The 14,026-nt window shown below is 45.5% G+C and overlaps 1 protein-coding gene across 1 annotated transcript in view; it reads left to right on the plus strand.

Annotated features, from left to right (window-relative positions):
- Positions 1 to 12,018, plus strand: part of SPATA9 (spermatogenesis associated 9) — a 50,691-nt gene extending 38,673 nt beyond the window's left edge. Inside the window, exons 5-6 of the mRNA XM_029573026.1 lie at positions 3,709 to 3,987; positions 11,731 to 12,018. Of these exons, the coding sequence (XP_029428886.1) occupies positions 3,709 to 3,987 (279 nt within the window). The 3' untranslated portion in view covers positions 11,731 to 12,018. The remainder of the gene's footprint in view (positions 1 to 3,708; positions 3,988 to 11,730) is intronic.
- The last annotated feature ends 2,008 nt before the right edge of the window (positions 12,019 to 14,026 follow it).

The raw sequence follows: 14,026 nt of genomic DNA on the forward strand, positions 1-14,026 counted from the left end.
GGCCTCCTCTTCGCGGGTCGCCACAGGATGGGCTCTGCAGCGGCCCTAATCTTCTCGGGACGCAGCGACCCTGCTACCGGGCCTCTTCCTCTTCTCGGGCCGCTGCGACTTGGAATTTGCGGCGGCCCGTAAGCACAAGTGCTGCTCCTCTTCTGCACGCACTGATGCTTCTCCTCCTTCCTGCCCACGCGGCTCCGGCAATGTTTACTTCCGGGGCCGCACAGGCAGGAAGGAGGAGGAGCATCAGCGCGTTTAAACGCGATCTTTTTCTTCGGGCGGTGGTGACGTGAGTCTCACCACAGCCCTGCCTATCGCTGCGCCGGGAGGCACTGGGGGGTGGAGGGGTCCAGAGGGTGGGGGGATACTAAAAAACAAATTTTAAAGGGTCGGCGCAGCTGAAAAAAAAAAAAAGGCTCGGCACAGCCAATTAAAAAAAAAAAATTCCCGATAGTCCATGAAACGCTGCGCGTGTCAGCAAAAACGTCTCGGCGTGTCACCTCTGACACGCGTGTCATAGGTTAGCCATCACTGCACTAGGTGGAGGAATATGGACAGTACAGGGATGAACAGATAAGGGCAAGGGAAGTTACAAAGGAGGCAGGGACTCAAAAAACTACATGCCTCCTATGTCTGTTGAGAAGGCAGACTATGTGGAGGAGGAGGAGCTGGAGGTTTGACCAAACACTACAACAGGGTCGCAATTACACCAATGGATGTTGCACTTTACTACATAAAAAAACATTTTTGCTTTCACAGAGTCCATGAATACAGCATCAGAAAAACATCTGGGCAAGCTGGTGAGTTGCCTGTATTACAAGAACACAAATTAGAAACACATAGCAGAGTACTCTAACGTTCCCTTGCAGGATTTTCTATTGAGCAGGCGAAGGAGCTTTAGGCTGCATTGGAGGCCTGGGGGGTGCAAGAACATTTGGAAGGGATGGGACAAATTTGGATCATGATCTTTTAAGAAGATTGGGGACTTAGCGGGGCACTAACATATTTCAGGGCAGGGTAGCGATCTTACAGTTGAGCCTTACATTTCTGTTGGAAGCAAAAAGGATGAATGTGCTCCAACAATACAACTTATTCATCTTTGTATCTTTTCAAGGTCCACTGGATTTACTGAGCGTAGGGCAAAGTTCCCGTGCACATGACCCATGCTGGTGGAATCCATAGTTGCTTCTCATTGACAAGAATTGGAGCAGGCAGGCAATGGCTTCATCCTTGTTGCTATGCCACACACTGTAAATGACTAACCCATACCCTCATATTAAATTACATACTGCACTTCAGACTTGGTGTCCTTGTAAGCTGCCATCAAGGAAGAGAAAGTGCATCAAAGTACAGACCACAATCCAGATCTGGAGGCCAATTGAAGCTGAAAACACCGTGTGGTGAGAGAGAGCGACAAAATTACGCTGCAATCTTGAGTAAGCTCAACAGCGCCCTCCCCTCATATGAGATCCAATCAGAAATGTTTGTAAGAAGGACTGGCCTCAGATGGTGTCTTCAGCAGTGTTAGCAGATTCATCCCATTAATGCCAGGGAGGAATCTAACATGCCTCTCTTAGGATAGAAATGTCTTTTGATCATCTTCCTTTTATTGCTAAGCATCTAGTAGTGTTGGAAAGGCAATGACATGATGACAGTTCATGAGGGCCTCAAACCTGTAACAACAGAGCTCTGAATTCAAACCAAAAGAATTGTTGCCCTCAGTAAAGCCATAGATGCTCAGATGGCTGTTCAGGCTGAAGCCTCTTAACTCCTACTGTGATCTTTAGCTATACTAACTACATCATGGACAACAATGACCATTGCCAATTGCTAGCAAATAAGACTTCAGGCAACTGACAATACCAGACTCTCCACCATGTCCACTACATCCATCCCACAGAACAATGTGTATCACAGAGAGCCATTGACCAGAGATGGAAAGGCTGGAAAGATGCATCCAAACTTCGGTTGAAAGAAGTTCACCTGATCATCCCTCATAGTTCTCATTTGATGCCTTCTCTGAGGAACTTAATACTCAGCTGCTACTACTCTGGCTCCATTGCAACATCTGTCCTATAGACTATACCATTTGAGACCATGCAAGACACAACACATGAAATGCAACATTTCTACTCAATCGTGGCATTCAATAAAAACTTGTAGGATGGACCTTTATTTGAAATAGTTATTACATTGTGCCTTCTACATGTTAACATTTAGCTTGAAACTACTTCTGAATTGTCTAAATAAAGGTGTAAATTGTTTTTGAAAGGATCAAGTGTATGTTGGTGTCTCTCCTCGCCAATCTCTTCCTCTCCTTTTCATCTCCTATAACTACTCCTGTTGCAGCAGCCATATCATCTCTATCTGTAACCCACAATGCATCCTGTTAGCTAAGCTCTTTAAATAGTTTGTGAACTAAAAGGTTAATACCTGGTTTAATATGGATATTAAATTTTAGGATTTAGCGACTGCATACTAAATAGCACACGAAGAAGAGCATACCATTCTTTGCTGTAAATCATCTAAAGCCTAATTTATATCCAACATATTTTATTTACACATATGCATGCTTTAATTTAAGTGTATTCATGTTAGCATTTTGTCAGACTGGTTTAGCATACATACTAGTACTTTTGTGCATACTGCACATGTTATTGCACAAGTGTACTAAACAGCCTTAGCATGCATGCTAAGCTTTAGTCAAGGGGTGGCCAACTCCAGTCCTCAAGAGTCATAAACAGGTCTGATTTTCAGAACATTCTCAATGAATATGCCCTGAAAACCAGACCTGTTTGTGGGTCTTGAAGACCAGAGTTGGAGACCCCTTTGTTATTGCATAGGCTCCTTAATTTCATCTATCCATTTTATTAGGATATCTAGATAAGTAATGATAAAACCAGTCTTTTGGTCCTTGCTCCTCAAGCTAGTAGATTTTCAGAATAATCCTAATGAATATGTGTGAGATATATTTTCATAGACTGAAGACAATGCAAGCATATATCGAACATGCTAATTCATTATGGTAGTAGTTCTCAACCTCACTAGGTAGTCCTTGGGACCTACCTAGTGGTCATTTTTTCAGGATACCCACAATGAATATACATAAGATAGATTTGCATGTACTGCCTCCATTATATGCAAATCTCTCATATGCATATTTATTGTGGATATCCTGAAAACCCAACTGACTAGATGTAGCTGAGGACTAGCTTGAGAACCAATATATTAGGACTATTCTGAAAATCTGACTGGCTAGAAGATGTCCTAGGACTGGTTTGAGCACTACTGGTTCAAATCCAGTTGCAATATGTGTGTCTTCTGCAGCATTTAATTCTTATACCATACTGATCTTAACTAATATCATTAATTACCCTCCAGAACTGATGTAGTTCTTTATCCATTTACAATTTGCATTGTGAAATAATGTCAAAGGAAGTAAGTGCAATATCTTGTTGTTATTCACTCTCAATCATACCATAATGCAGTTCTCAGCTCTGGTCCCCATCACCCTCAAACAGGTCTGATTTTCGCTGTAACCAAAACATACAAATTAGCCTGCTTCTTGCACCAATGCATGCATATATATCCAGTGCATATCCAACATGTCTATCCTGAAGCCCAGGCCTGTTTGAGGGCCACAAGGACCTAACGTGGAACCACCCAAAACTAAAAAAAAATTGTAATGATAATTTTTATGTATTTGAATAGACACTCTATATTAACGTTATGGTGGGTCTCATGAAGAATCTTGTTGAGGAAGAAAAATCCTCCACGTTGAGAAAATCTAATGAATCAGGAAGCAGTCAGAGACTTCCCTCATCAAGTGCTACCGTAAGATACTATGGATGCCTCCCACAGCAGCAGGCTTGTTCTAGCAATCTCAGAAAATTATGCAGCACCAGCAACATTCAAGTTATACATTCTGTGTTTGATGAGCGAACTGAGAAGACTGAAATGGGAGCAGATTGCCCTTCAAAAGCCCAGTAGGTTCGTCACCCTTTTCCCTGCTCTATTACTCATTTTGTTACAGGCCTCCACTCTTTGTTTGTACATAAAGAATTAATTTACATGAAAAACATATAATTTTGAATTCTTACGTTTTCCTTTACGTCTCTAGACAACAGAAAAATATTAATGTAAATAATTCTGAATTTGATGTTATCAGCGTATAAGCATTTCAGAGTCTGATATAGTGCACTGCCTCAATTCCTGAGTGTCACAAAATAAAACACAGACATAAATGGGGTGAAATAAAATCTCAACATAATACTTTCCAGTCTCAAAGCCATAAAACTTGAATTCAAGTAGAAAATGAGCATAATGATGGACATGCCCTGCAACTGTTTATTTAGGTGCTGTCCCCAATGGTAATCTTAGCTGTAGTTCCTTTGAAAACCTAATCCTTGGTTTATTCTTTTATTTTTTTTTCTTTCAGTCTAGCAGGTTCCTCCTGCTCTGTTAGACTTCCTGCTCAAATGAGAACTGGCCGCCAGGGAAGCTGCAGTTCCATAAGCCTGCATTCACAAATACCCATGGGAGGAGGAGTTTCCCGTTTTTAATTCTCTCCCTCTTCCATTCTGCAAACCAGGAAACGCTTCTTCGATCTGCGTCTGACGAAAAGATGGTACCGGAGCCGAGGCCAAAACCTCTCTTATCCTTACCTTGCGCTTAGTGTACGAAATTGAAAAATAAGAAGAAATACTCTCGGGGAAATCTTAAGCAAGGTAGTAGAAGTAAAAATGCGGAGCTAGTTCGCTTCCGTGTTCACCGTGTGGCAGCCATCTTGGGTCTCCCCAGTGATCATGGTCAACCTCTGATCACTGGGCAGGAACACTTTCTGAAGTAAGAAGTCTATGCAGGCTCCTATGAATGGAAGGTTCTGTATGGGTTACAGGTTAGACTTCTCAAAGTCGATGAGAAAACCTAAGCCCTGGAGAAAATGTACAGTCTTATACCGTACAGAGAAAGGAGGACATCATCTCTTGAATTTTGTGTGATAAGCCTGGGAAAACCTGAATGCCCTGGTGACAGATGCACTGCTACTATTGAAAGGCTTTTGGTAGAGACTCTAGGGGCAGAGGAGAGGTCAAAGGGAAGGACTTTGTACTGGTAGTAGGATTAATCCACTTAGGACTGCAGGTAATGCCACTGGGCTGGATGGATTGAATATGAGCATAGGTGCTTTTGAGAACCAGGAAATTGGAGAAATTACTTACCTGATAATTTCATTTTCCTTAGTGTAGACAGATGGACTCAGGACCAATGGGTATAGTGTACTCCTGCTAGCAGTTGGAGATGGATCAGATTTCAATCTGACATCAGCCCCTAGTACATATACCCCTGCAGGAAGTGCAGCTCTTCAGTATTCTCCTCGAAAAGCATTGTGGATAGATGTGTGACTGACTGACTGATTGATTAACTTAATAATTTGGTTAATTTGGATAACTTCATAACTTGGTTAAACGTTAAAACTTGATTAATTTGAACTGGTTGATTGACTATAGCTGGAGACCGCCAGCGTACTCAACTGGAAAGCGTCGACACCCGGTAGGGTGGATGCCCTAGGTAAATGAAAACATGGCTTACCCTTGAATCATTTGAAAGAGCATGCGAGACAGCAGCCAAGGGTGAGATGCTGAGTCCATCTGTCTACACTAAGGAAAACGAAATTATCAGGTAAGTAATTTCTCCATTTCCTAGCGTGTAGCAGATGGACTCAGGACCAATGGGATGTATAAAAGCTACTCCCGAACCGGGTGGGAGGCTGCCCGTGACCCACTTAGTATTGCCCTTGTAAATGCCTTGTCCTCCCGAGCCTGAACGTCCAGACGGTAGAATCTGGAGAAGGTATGGATGGAGGACCATGAAGCCATCCTGCAGATCTCGGCAGGTGACAGCATTCTATTTTCTGCCCAGGATACTGCCAGGGCTCTGGTAGAATGGGCCTTGACCTGTAGAGGTGGTGGCTTGCCAGCTTCTACGTAGGCCGCCTTCATGACTTCCTTGATCCAACGGACGTTGGTTGCCCGCGAGGCCGCTTCCCCTTGTCTCTTTCCGCTGTGAAGGATGAAAAGGTGGTCCATTTTTCGTACTGGTTCGGACATTTCCAGGTATCTGGATAGGAGTCTGCCGATGTTGAGGTGGCGTAGACTACGGAGTTCTTCCGAATTCTTCAAGCCATCCGTCGTTGGTAGTGAGATGGTCTGGTTAAGATGGAAGTGTGAGACCACTTTGGGGAGGAAGGAGGGAACCGTGCGTAGTTGGATGGACTCCGGGGTGAGCCTGAGGAATGGTTCACAGCAGGACAGTGCTTATAGTTCTGATATGCGGCGGGCTGAACACACCGCCAGCAAAAACACCGTCTTTAAGGTTAACAGGCGGAGGGACAGGCCTCAGAGGGGTCTGAAGGCAGTTCCCACTAGGACGTCCAAAATGAGATTGAGGTTCCACAGAGGTACCGGCCACTTTAGTGGTGGGCAAATGTGTTTGACTCCTTTCAGGAAGCGTGACACATCTGGGTGAGAAGCTATACTGTCGCCCTCGCTCTTGGAGCCGTAGCATGACAATGCGGCCATTTGTACCTTGATGGAGTTGAGGGACAGACCTTTCTGTAGTCCATTCTGTAAGAATTCCAGGATCACGGGAACTTTAAATGAGTGTGGCTTGATGTTGTGGTCTTCGCACCAGGCTTCAAATACTCTCCAGATCCTTATGTACGTTAACGATATGGAAAACTTGCGTGCTTGGCGGAGAGTGTCGATTACCGCCCCCGAGTATCCGCTCTCTCTCAGGCGGGCCCTCTCAATGGCCAGACCGTAAGAGAGAATTGAGCTAGGTCCTCGTGAAGGATCGGACCTTGTTGTAGCAGGTCCCTGTGTGGGGGCAGGGGAAGAGGGTTCCCTGCCAGCAGTCTTCTCATGTCTGTGTACCAGGGTCTTCTTGGCCAATCCAGAGCCACCAGAAGAACTAGTCCCTTGTGTAGTTGTATCTTGTGAATGATCGAGCCCAATATGGGCCACGACGGGAAGGCGTATAGTAGAGGCCCCGGTGGCCAGGTCTGTACCAGGGCATCGATCCCTTGGGACTGCGGTTCCCATCTGCAGCTGAAGTATCTGGATACTTGGGCGTTGGATCTGTTTGCCAGAAGGTCTATATCCGGTGTCCCCCACCGATTCACTATCAATTGGAAGGCTGCGGCCGACAGCCTCCATTCTCCTGGGTCTAGACTTTCCCTGCTGAGGAAGTCTGCTATGATGATGTCTTTCCCGGCGATGTGGACAGCAGAGATATCCTGGAGGTTTGCTTCCGTCCACACCATCAGGGGGTCTATTTCTAGGGACACCTGTTGGCTTCTGTTCCCCCCTGCCGGTTGATGTAAGCCACTGTCGTGGCATTATCCGACATTACTCTGACCGCTTTGTTTCGAAGTCTGTGAGCGAACCGCAGGCAGGCTAGTCTAACTGCCCACGCTTCCAGGCGGTTGATGTTCCATCCCGCCTCTTCTGCGTTCCACTGCCCTTGGGCAGTTAGCTCCTCGCAGTGTGCTCCCCATCCTCATAGACTGGCATCTGTGGTGAGTAGGGTCCAGGTTGGGGAGGATAGTCTTGATCCCCGGCTCATGTGGCTGGCCTGCAGCCACCACCATAGCTGGGTCCAAACTCTGCCCGGGAGTGATAGATGTACGGTGTAGTTCTGGGACCATGGGCTCCACCGTGATAGGAGTGAGCGCTGTAGGGGCCTCATGTGGACTCGCGCCCATGGCACAACTTCCAGTGTGGATGCCATTAGCCCGAGGACTTGCAGGTAATCCCATGCTGTGGGACGAGGATCGTTCAGCAAGGTTTGCAGCCAGACCTTGTCCTCTTTGGTGTCGAATCGGACTCCTAGGTATTCCAGCGACTGTGAGGGCTGTAGGGAACTTTTGTTTGTGTTGACTACCCATCCTAGGCTTTCCAGTAGAGTTATGACTCTGCTGGTTGCTTGGCGGCTTTCCTCCGGTGACTTTGCTCTGATCAGCCAATCGTCCAGGTAAGGGTGAACGAGGATTTCTTCCTTCCTCAGTGTTGCCGCCACCACCACTATTACCTTGGTGAACGTCCGGGGGGCTGTGGCTAACCCGTAGGGTAGTGCTCGGAACTGGTAGTGACGGTTCAGGACTTTGAAGCGTAGGTAGCGCTGATGTTCCTGATGAATGGGGATGTTCAGGTCGGCCTCCGCAAGATCCAGGGATGTAAGAAACTCTCCTGGTTGTATCGCCCTTATAACGGATGGTAGGGTTTCCATGTGGAAGCGAGGGATCCTGAGGTGGCGGTTGACCGACTTGAGGTCCAGAATGGGCCTGAATGTTCCCTCTTTCTTGGGAATTTTATTTTTATTTATTTATTTATTTAAGGTTTTTATATACCGGCAATCATGAGAACATATCTTGCTGGTTTACATGAAACGGGAGTGCATTAAATACATCAAACTAGAACTCAGGTGACCGAAAGTACAGTTACAATTAACAAGGGTGGCAGAACTTGGTGAAGAGGAAGAAAAAGGAAAGAATAAATGGTTAAACGATATACATGATACAATATATAACGATATACATGATACATAAACGATATACATGATATACATGATATACAATATGTAAACGATATACATGATACAAGGGTGGCAGAACTTGGTGAAGAGGAAGAAAAAGGAAAGAATAAATGGTTAAACGATATACATGATAAAATGAATGGAATGATATATATATATAAACGATATACATGATAAAATGAATGGAATGATAAAATGAATGGAATAATGGCCAGTATTTAATTCCTGTGGAGGCACTGGGGTTATGGCCTCGAGAGCCAGTAGTCTGGACTGTGTAGCTTCCACTGCCGCCCTCTTGGAGGGGGTCGTGGCAGAGGGACTCCACGAACTTGTCCAGAGAGGTTCGTAGGAAATCCAGGTAGTACCCCTCCCGAATGATGGCTAGGACCCACTTGTCCGAGGTTATTTCGACCCATCTGTGGTAAAATAGAGCTAGTCTGCCCCCTATGGCTTCTTCCCTTGGATGGGTCGGCTGAATCTCATTGTGGGGTGCAGCTGGGGCCCATACCCGAGCTGGCTCCCCTCTTGTTGTGCTTGGTCTGAAAGGACTGGTTCCTGCCTGTAGGGCGGGGCACTTGATAGTTGCTCCTGTAAGGATTGAAGCACTGCGAATTTCTGCCCCTGGAGGACCTGGGGAAGGGATGCTGGTTTCTCTTCGTCTTATCTTCCGGTAGTCGCGGCAATGGGGACTCGCCCCATTTGTCGGCCAGTTTCTCTAGTTCGCTGCTGAACAGGAGGGATCCTTTGAAGGGCAGCCTTGTGAGGCGCGTTTTGGAAGATGCGTCAGCCGACCAGCTTCGGAGCCAGAGTTGCCTCCTGGCAGCCACCGCAGATGACACTCCTCTAGCCGCTATGCGCACTAGATCGGAGGCAGCGTCCGTTAGGAATGATATTGCTGGTTCCATGTCTTCTCCCGGGGTGTTGTTCCTGGTTTGTGATAAGCAGGCATGTGTCACCATGGTGCAGCAGGCCGCAATTTGTAGAGACATAGCAGCAACGTCAAATGACTGTTTGAGAATGGACTCCAGACGTCGGTCATGTGCATCCTTGAGCGCAGCTCCTCCCTCCACTGGGAGAGTGGTGCGCATTTGAACAAAGGCATGAACCCCCTTGAAGAACTCCACCCATGATATCGATGCTGGATCAAAGCCGAGGGGGCGCTGGTTCCTTGGGGGTCCCCGTCTGTGGGGGGGGTCCCCCGGGCTAGGTCCAGGGTGCCCCCTGAGGAGCTAGAACTCGGCCCTGGGTAGGACTGGCCCTGAGCTGGATCTCCCAGGGCCTCCTCGCACTGCGCACCCAGGGCGTCTGCCTCCTTGCTTTGTGTGGCTCTGATGTGGCATGCTGGGCAGAGGCCTTGCGCTTTAATTTCTGTTGCTGGGGGTGCCATGGCTGTCGGCGCGTAAATCTTATGCGCTCCGGTGAGCTTAAAATGAGCGAGTGAGTTGTACGCGTGGCTGTGCCATAGATATGCGCTCGGCTCTGTGCGTGCAAGTTATGCGTGCAAGGATTTATGCGCACATAAGTCTATGCGCACAAGTGCTTTGTGCGCCTGACTCGAAGATGTGCGCTCGGAGGCGAACGGCGTGGCAAGTAGGCCAAGATGGCGACAGCGAGCACGCGGGCAATATGGCGACCCCCTCGGAGAGTCTCCACATGGGCAGACTCTTGGAATAGCCAGGGCCTGGCCCTGCTAGGGCGGATCAACCCGGTGGCACTGGTCCCGGTCGGTGACCTGTGCTCCTCCTCGATCCTCGGAGACTGGATTCAAGTAGAAGATTTCTACCTTACCTTGTCTTCGGCGCTTCCTGGTTTCATCCCGGGCAGTCTCCGGCTGTGGGGGGAGAGGGCAAATACCTTCACCGCCGCGCTCGAGGGTGCACCCGCTGCCTCTCAGCCGCGCCCGAAGGATCGGGGGCTAGGTCCTCGCTGTGATTCGGCCGCCGGACCAAGGCTCACCTCAGAGGGACCACGGAAATCACCTCGGGAATCTCAACTGGGGGAGGGACCCGAGGGTATCACCGCAGGAGAGCAGGGCTCGTCTTCAGGTAGGTTTTCTTCCTTAAATTTTGGGTTTTCTTCTTTGAATTTGATCTAACGCGTGAGAGCGTGCAGGTAGTCCCTAACTGCTATGGAGACGGAAAATACTGAAGAGCTGCACTTCCTGCCAGTGTATATGTACTAGGGGCTGACGTCAGATTGAAATCTGATCCGTCTCCAACTGCTAGCAGGAGTACACTATACTCATTGGTCCTGAGTCCATCTGCTACACGCTAGGAAAACATCTATTCATCATGTTGAATGAATGATAGAATTGTGCTGATAGAGAGTTTACTTTGAATTTCTCCCAGAGGATTTGCTTGTGGATGAGCCACAGGTCCAGAATTGGTTGCAATCCCACCAACTTTAGGGGATAAGAAAATATCTAGACTAGAAACCCTGCTGGTGCTACAATGTAGGGAAAATCTTTATTTATTTATTTAACAGCTTTTAATATACCGGTGTTCATGGGGCACATCACGCTGGTTCACAATGAACCGGAGACAGGAGGAAATTACAAAAAACAGGGGTAGGGGGATGGAGCAGGCAAGAGAAAAGGGAGCGGGGGGGGGGGGGGGGAGGGTGGGATAGACAGAGAGGAAGAGGAGAGAGCAGCAAAGAAGGTAGATAGGAGTAACCATAACTGAGTAGAAGTTATTTACAGCAGATTATAAAATACCAGTTGCAGAGATTAACATATTTACAGCAGATTATTGTATACAAAAATATTCTTTTTGATAGTATGCTAAGGTGCAGGGGGGGGGGGGGCAGGTGTCTAAGAGGGGTTGGTCTCAGATCTCTATTGCTTGGTGATGCAGATGAGATTGCACTTCCAGATGAATCTGAGGGAGATGAGAAGGATCTAGTCAGGACGGCAGACAGTGGGGAAGGGGTGGAAGATGGGAGAAATACAACCAATTTTTATGCTACACAATGCTGAGAACCCAAGAGTCCTTGCTTATTTGTTACCACTGGTGGAGAAAATGCTGAATTTGTCCTGCTACCAGAAAAGAAATATAGGGATTGGACAATGGAATAAAAAAAAGGGCCCTAGCTTAGGCTGCATCTGATTAGTTGTTTTTGACGGCATTCCCTTTCTTCTAGGTCTAGCCAGAAGTTGTTGACACTGTACTGGAAGAGGATGCGGCTGGTACTGTTGAAAAGGTCAATACTGAAGTAGGTGAAAGTATGGACATTTGAATGGATAATAAGGACAATGTGGCTAGGCAGGTTGGTCCTTTATCTGTGAGATCATTTCTCAGAGTTTCTCTCCAAAAAGGTTGCCGCCAAGCATTGGGATCAAAAGAAAAAAATCTTCTGGAAGGCCCTTCAGTAAAAAAGGCTGTCTTAAATGTCACCAAACAAAGAGCATTTTCAGTTGCGGGACCTATACTGTGGAACGCCTTGCCTGACTCCTTAAGGCAAATTTACAATAAAAAAGAATTTAAAAAAGCCCTAAAAACTCATTTTTTCAAAGAAGCTTTCAGTAATCTACATACTGTATAGACCTTTAGATAGGTTAGTCACTCAGCTGTCGAAAAAATCAAATAAATTCTGTAAATTGTTTTGTTTTAAATTTCTATTTATAAATTAATGTTAAAGTTATTTATTTATTTAACACTTTTTTATACCGACCTTCATAGTAATAACCATATCGGATCGGTTTACATAAAACAAGGGTATAACTGAAGCAATAAATAAAAGTAATTAACAAGAGAAGTGAATAAGGCAAAGTTACATTTAACAAGGAGTAAAAAAACTTGGAAGCTTAAAAGCTGGAAGAAAGGTAAAGGCAGAAGGTAATTAAAAACATAATACAAAAAAAAAAAGTTAACTCTATTTCTTATTTTTATTTTGTTTTGTTTGCTATTGATCATGATGTTTTGATGTAACTTTTGTTTTTTTTTAGTTTTCTCATTTGTGTTTTTATTTTTATTAAATTTACATTTTAATTTTCTTTTTGAAAATATTGTAAACCGCTTCGGTCATCTCTTGTACTTGGTGAAACGGTATATAAATGTATTAAATAATAATAATAAATAATCCTCTCTGATGGCTCATAGGAATGCCATGTGACATGTTCCAATAAATGCTCAGAGTCAAAGGACTCAGACAAAATGAAGCAGGTGTCAAACCACTTCCTCAATATCCCAAAATGACTGAGGGATGGAATTCTGTTCAGAAGCAGGTAAGTAGGGTTTCAACTTTTGAAGACAGTTATGAATATAATGTATCATATAGAATTGATGAATGACAATGTATGCAAAGAGCATTGCACTCTGGAATGTTCTTCTGCCGAAACCATCCTCAAGTTTATTATCTTTCCTAGGTGAGGAGTTGGACTAAATTTGTGTTTTCTTTGCTTTCTTCACAGCTGATTCTATTACAACAGATTGATGTTGTAATACCATGCCAAATTCTGGAAAATTAAGATACAGTTTTCTAGAGGTGGGGAGGCAAGATATAGGCATTTCTCATAGTTTTAAAAGTAGTGCCTTAAGAGTGTCATGAGCTGGTAAGGGGGCAGATTCTGCCAGTGTATCCAGAATTTTTAAGAGACCAAAGAGTTTGGTCTGTGGGTCTATCTTCTTATGGACATGATTACCTAATGCTGCTGCCAACTTTTCACTAAGTGAGGTCTTTTGGGAACGAGGAATGCTCCAAAAGATCTGGAAGGTAGGTCCAACAGTATTCCAGTGGATTCTGCATCAGAGTGTGGAGGTAGCGGTTGGTTTCACTAGGATTCCCAAGATGAAGAAAGTGAAGATGGACAGCGCTCTTGATGAGATTTCAGAAGAGGAGCCTGGTCTATTGCCTCCAAATAGGTGGACTCCACTGCAATAGTGTGTGTCAAGGAAGGTCCTCTAACATGAGGTTCTGATGTGGGGACACAAGTAAAGGTGAGTTTGTGACGCCAGACTGAGGAACTGCCAAAGCAAAAGGAGAAAAGAGAGAATGAAGAGTTTCATCTGTCTCTTTTGCTAGGAAGGTAAAGAAATTTCTCACTAATACTGCTGTGCACTTTTGTCTAGGGTTAGCAGAGGAACATATTCTTCTGACACTAGGACTGGTTCTTGCACTGTAATATGTGGTAGATTTGAGGTCAGCAGTACTATTGAACAGATAGGATCTGGTGCTTGTAATCAAAGACCTTCAGGTACAAACCTTGAGGGTGTTAGCCATCTCAGCAATGGAGGAGGTGATAAAAGGTACCCTTACTAATTCTGCTGTAGATCTGTGTAGGTATTCCTCTTGGATTCCAGGAAGTTGATGCAGAATCTTTGGGAGAAATAGAGGATTTTGAGCTTCTTTGGGCTGTAGGGTGAAAGAAGAATCAAGAACATCGAGGAGCACAGAATAGGTGTAATGTATCATGGCCTTCATCGGGTACACCAGGAAA

Source organism: Rhinatrema bivittatum, chromosome 1 (genome assembly GCF_901001135.1).
Source record: "Rhinatrema bivittatum chromosome 1, aRhiBiv1.1, whole genome shotgun sequence".
NCBI lineage: Eukaryota > Metazoa > Chordata > Amphibia > Gymnophiona > Rhinatrematidae > Rhinatrema > Rhinatrema bivittatum.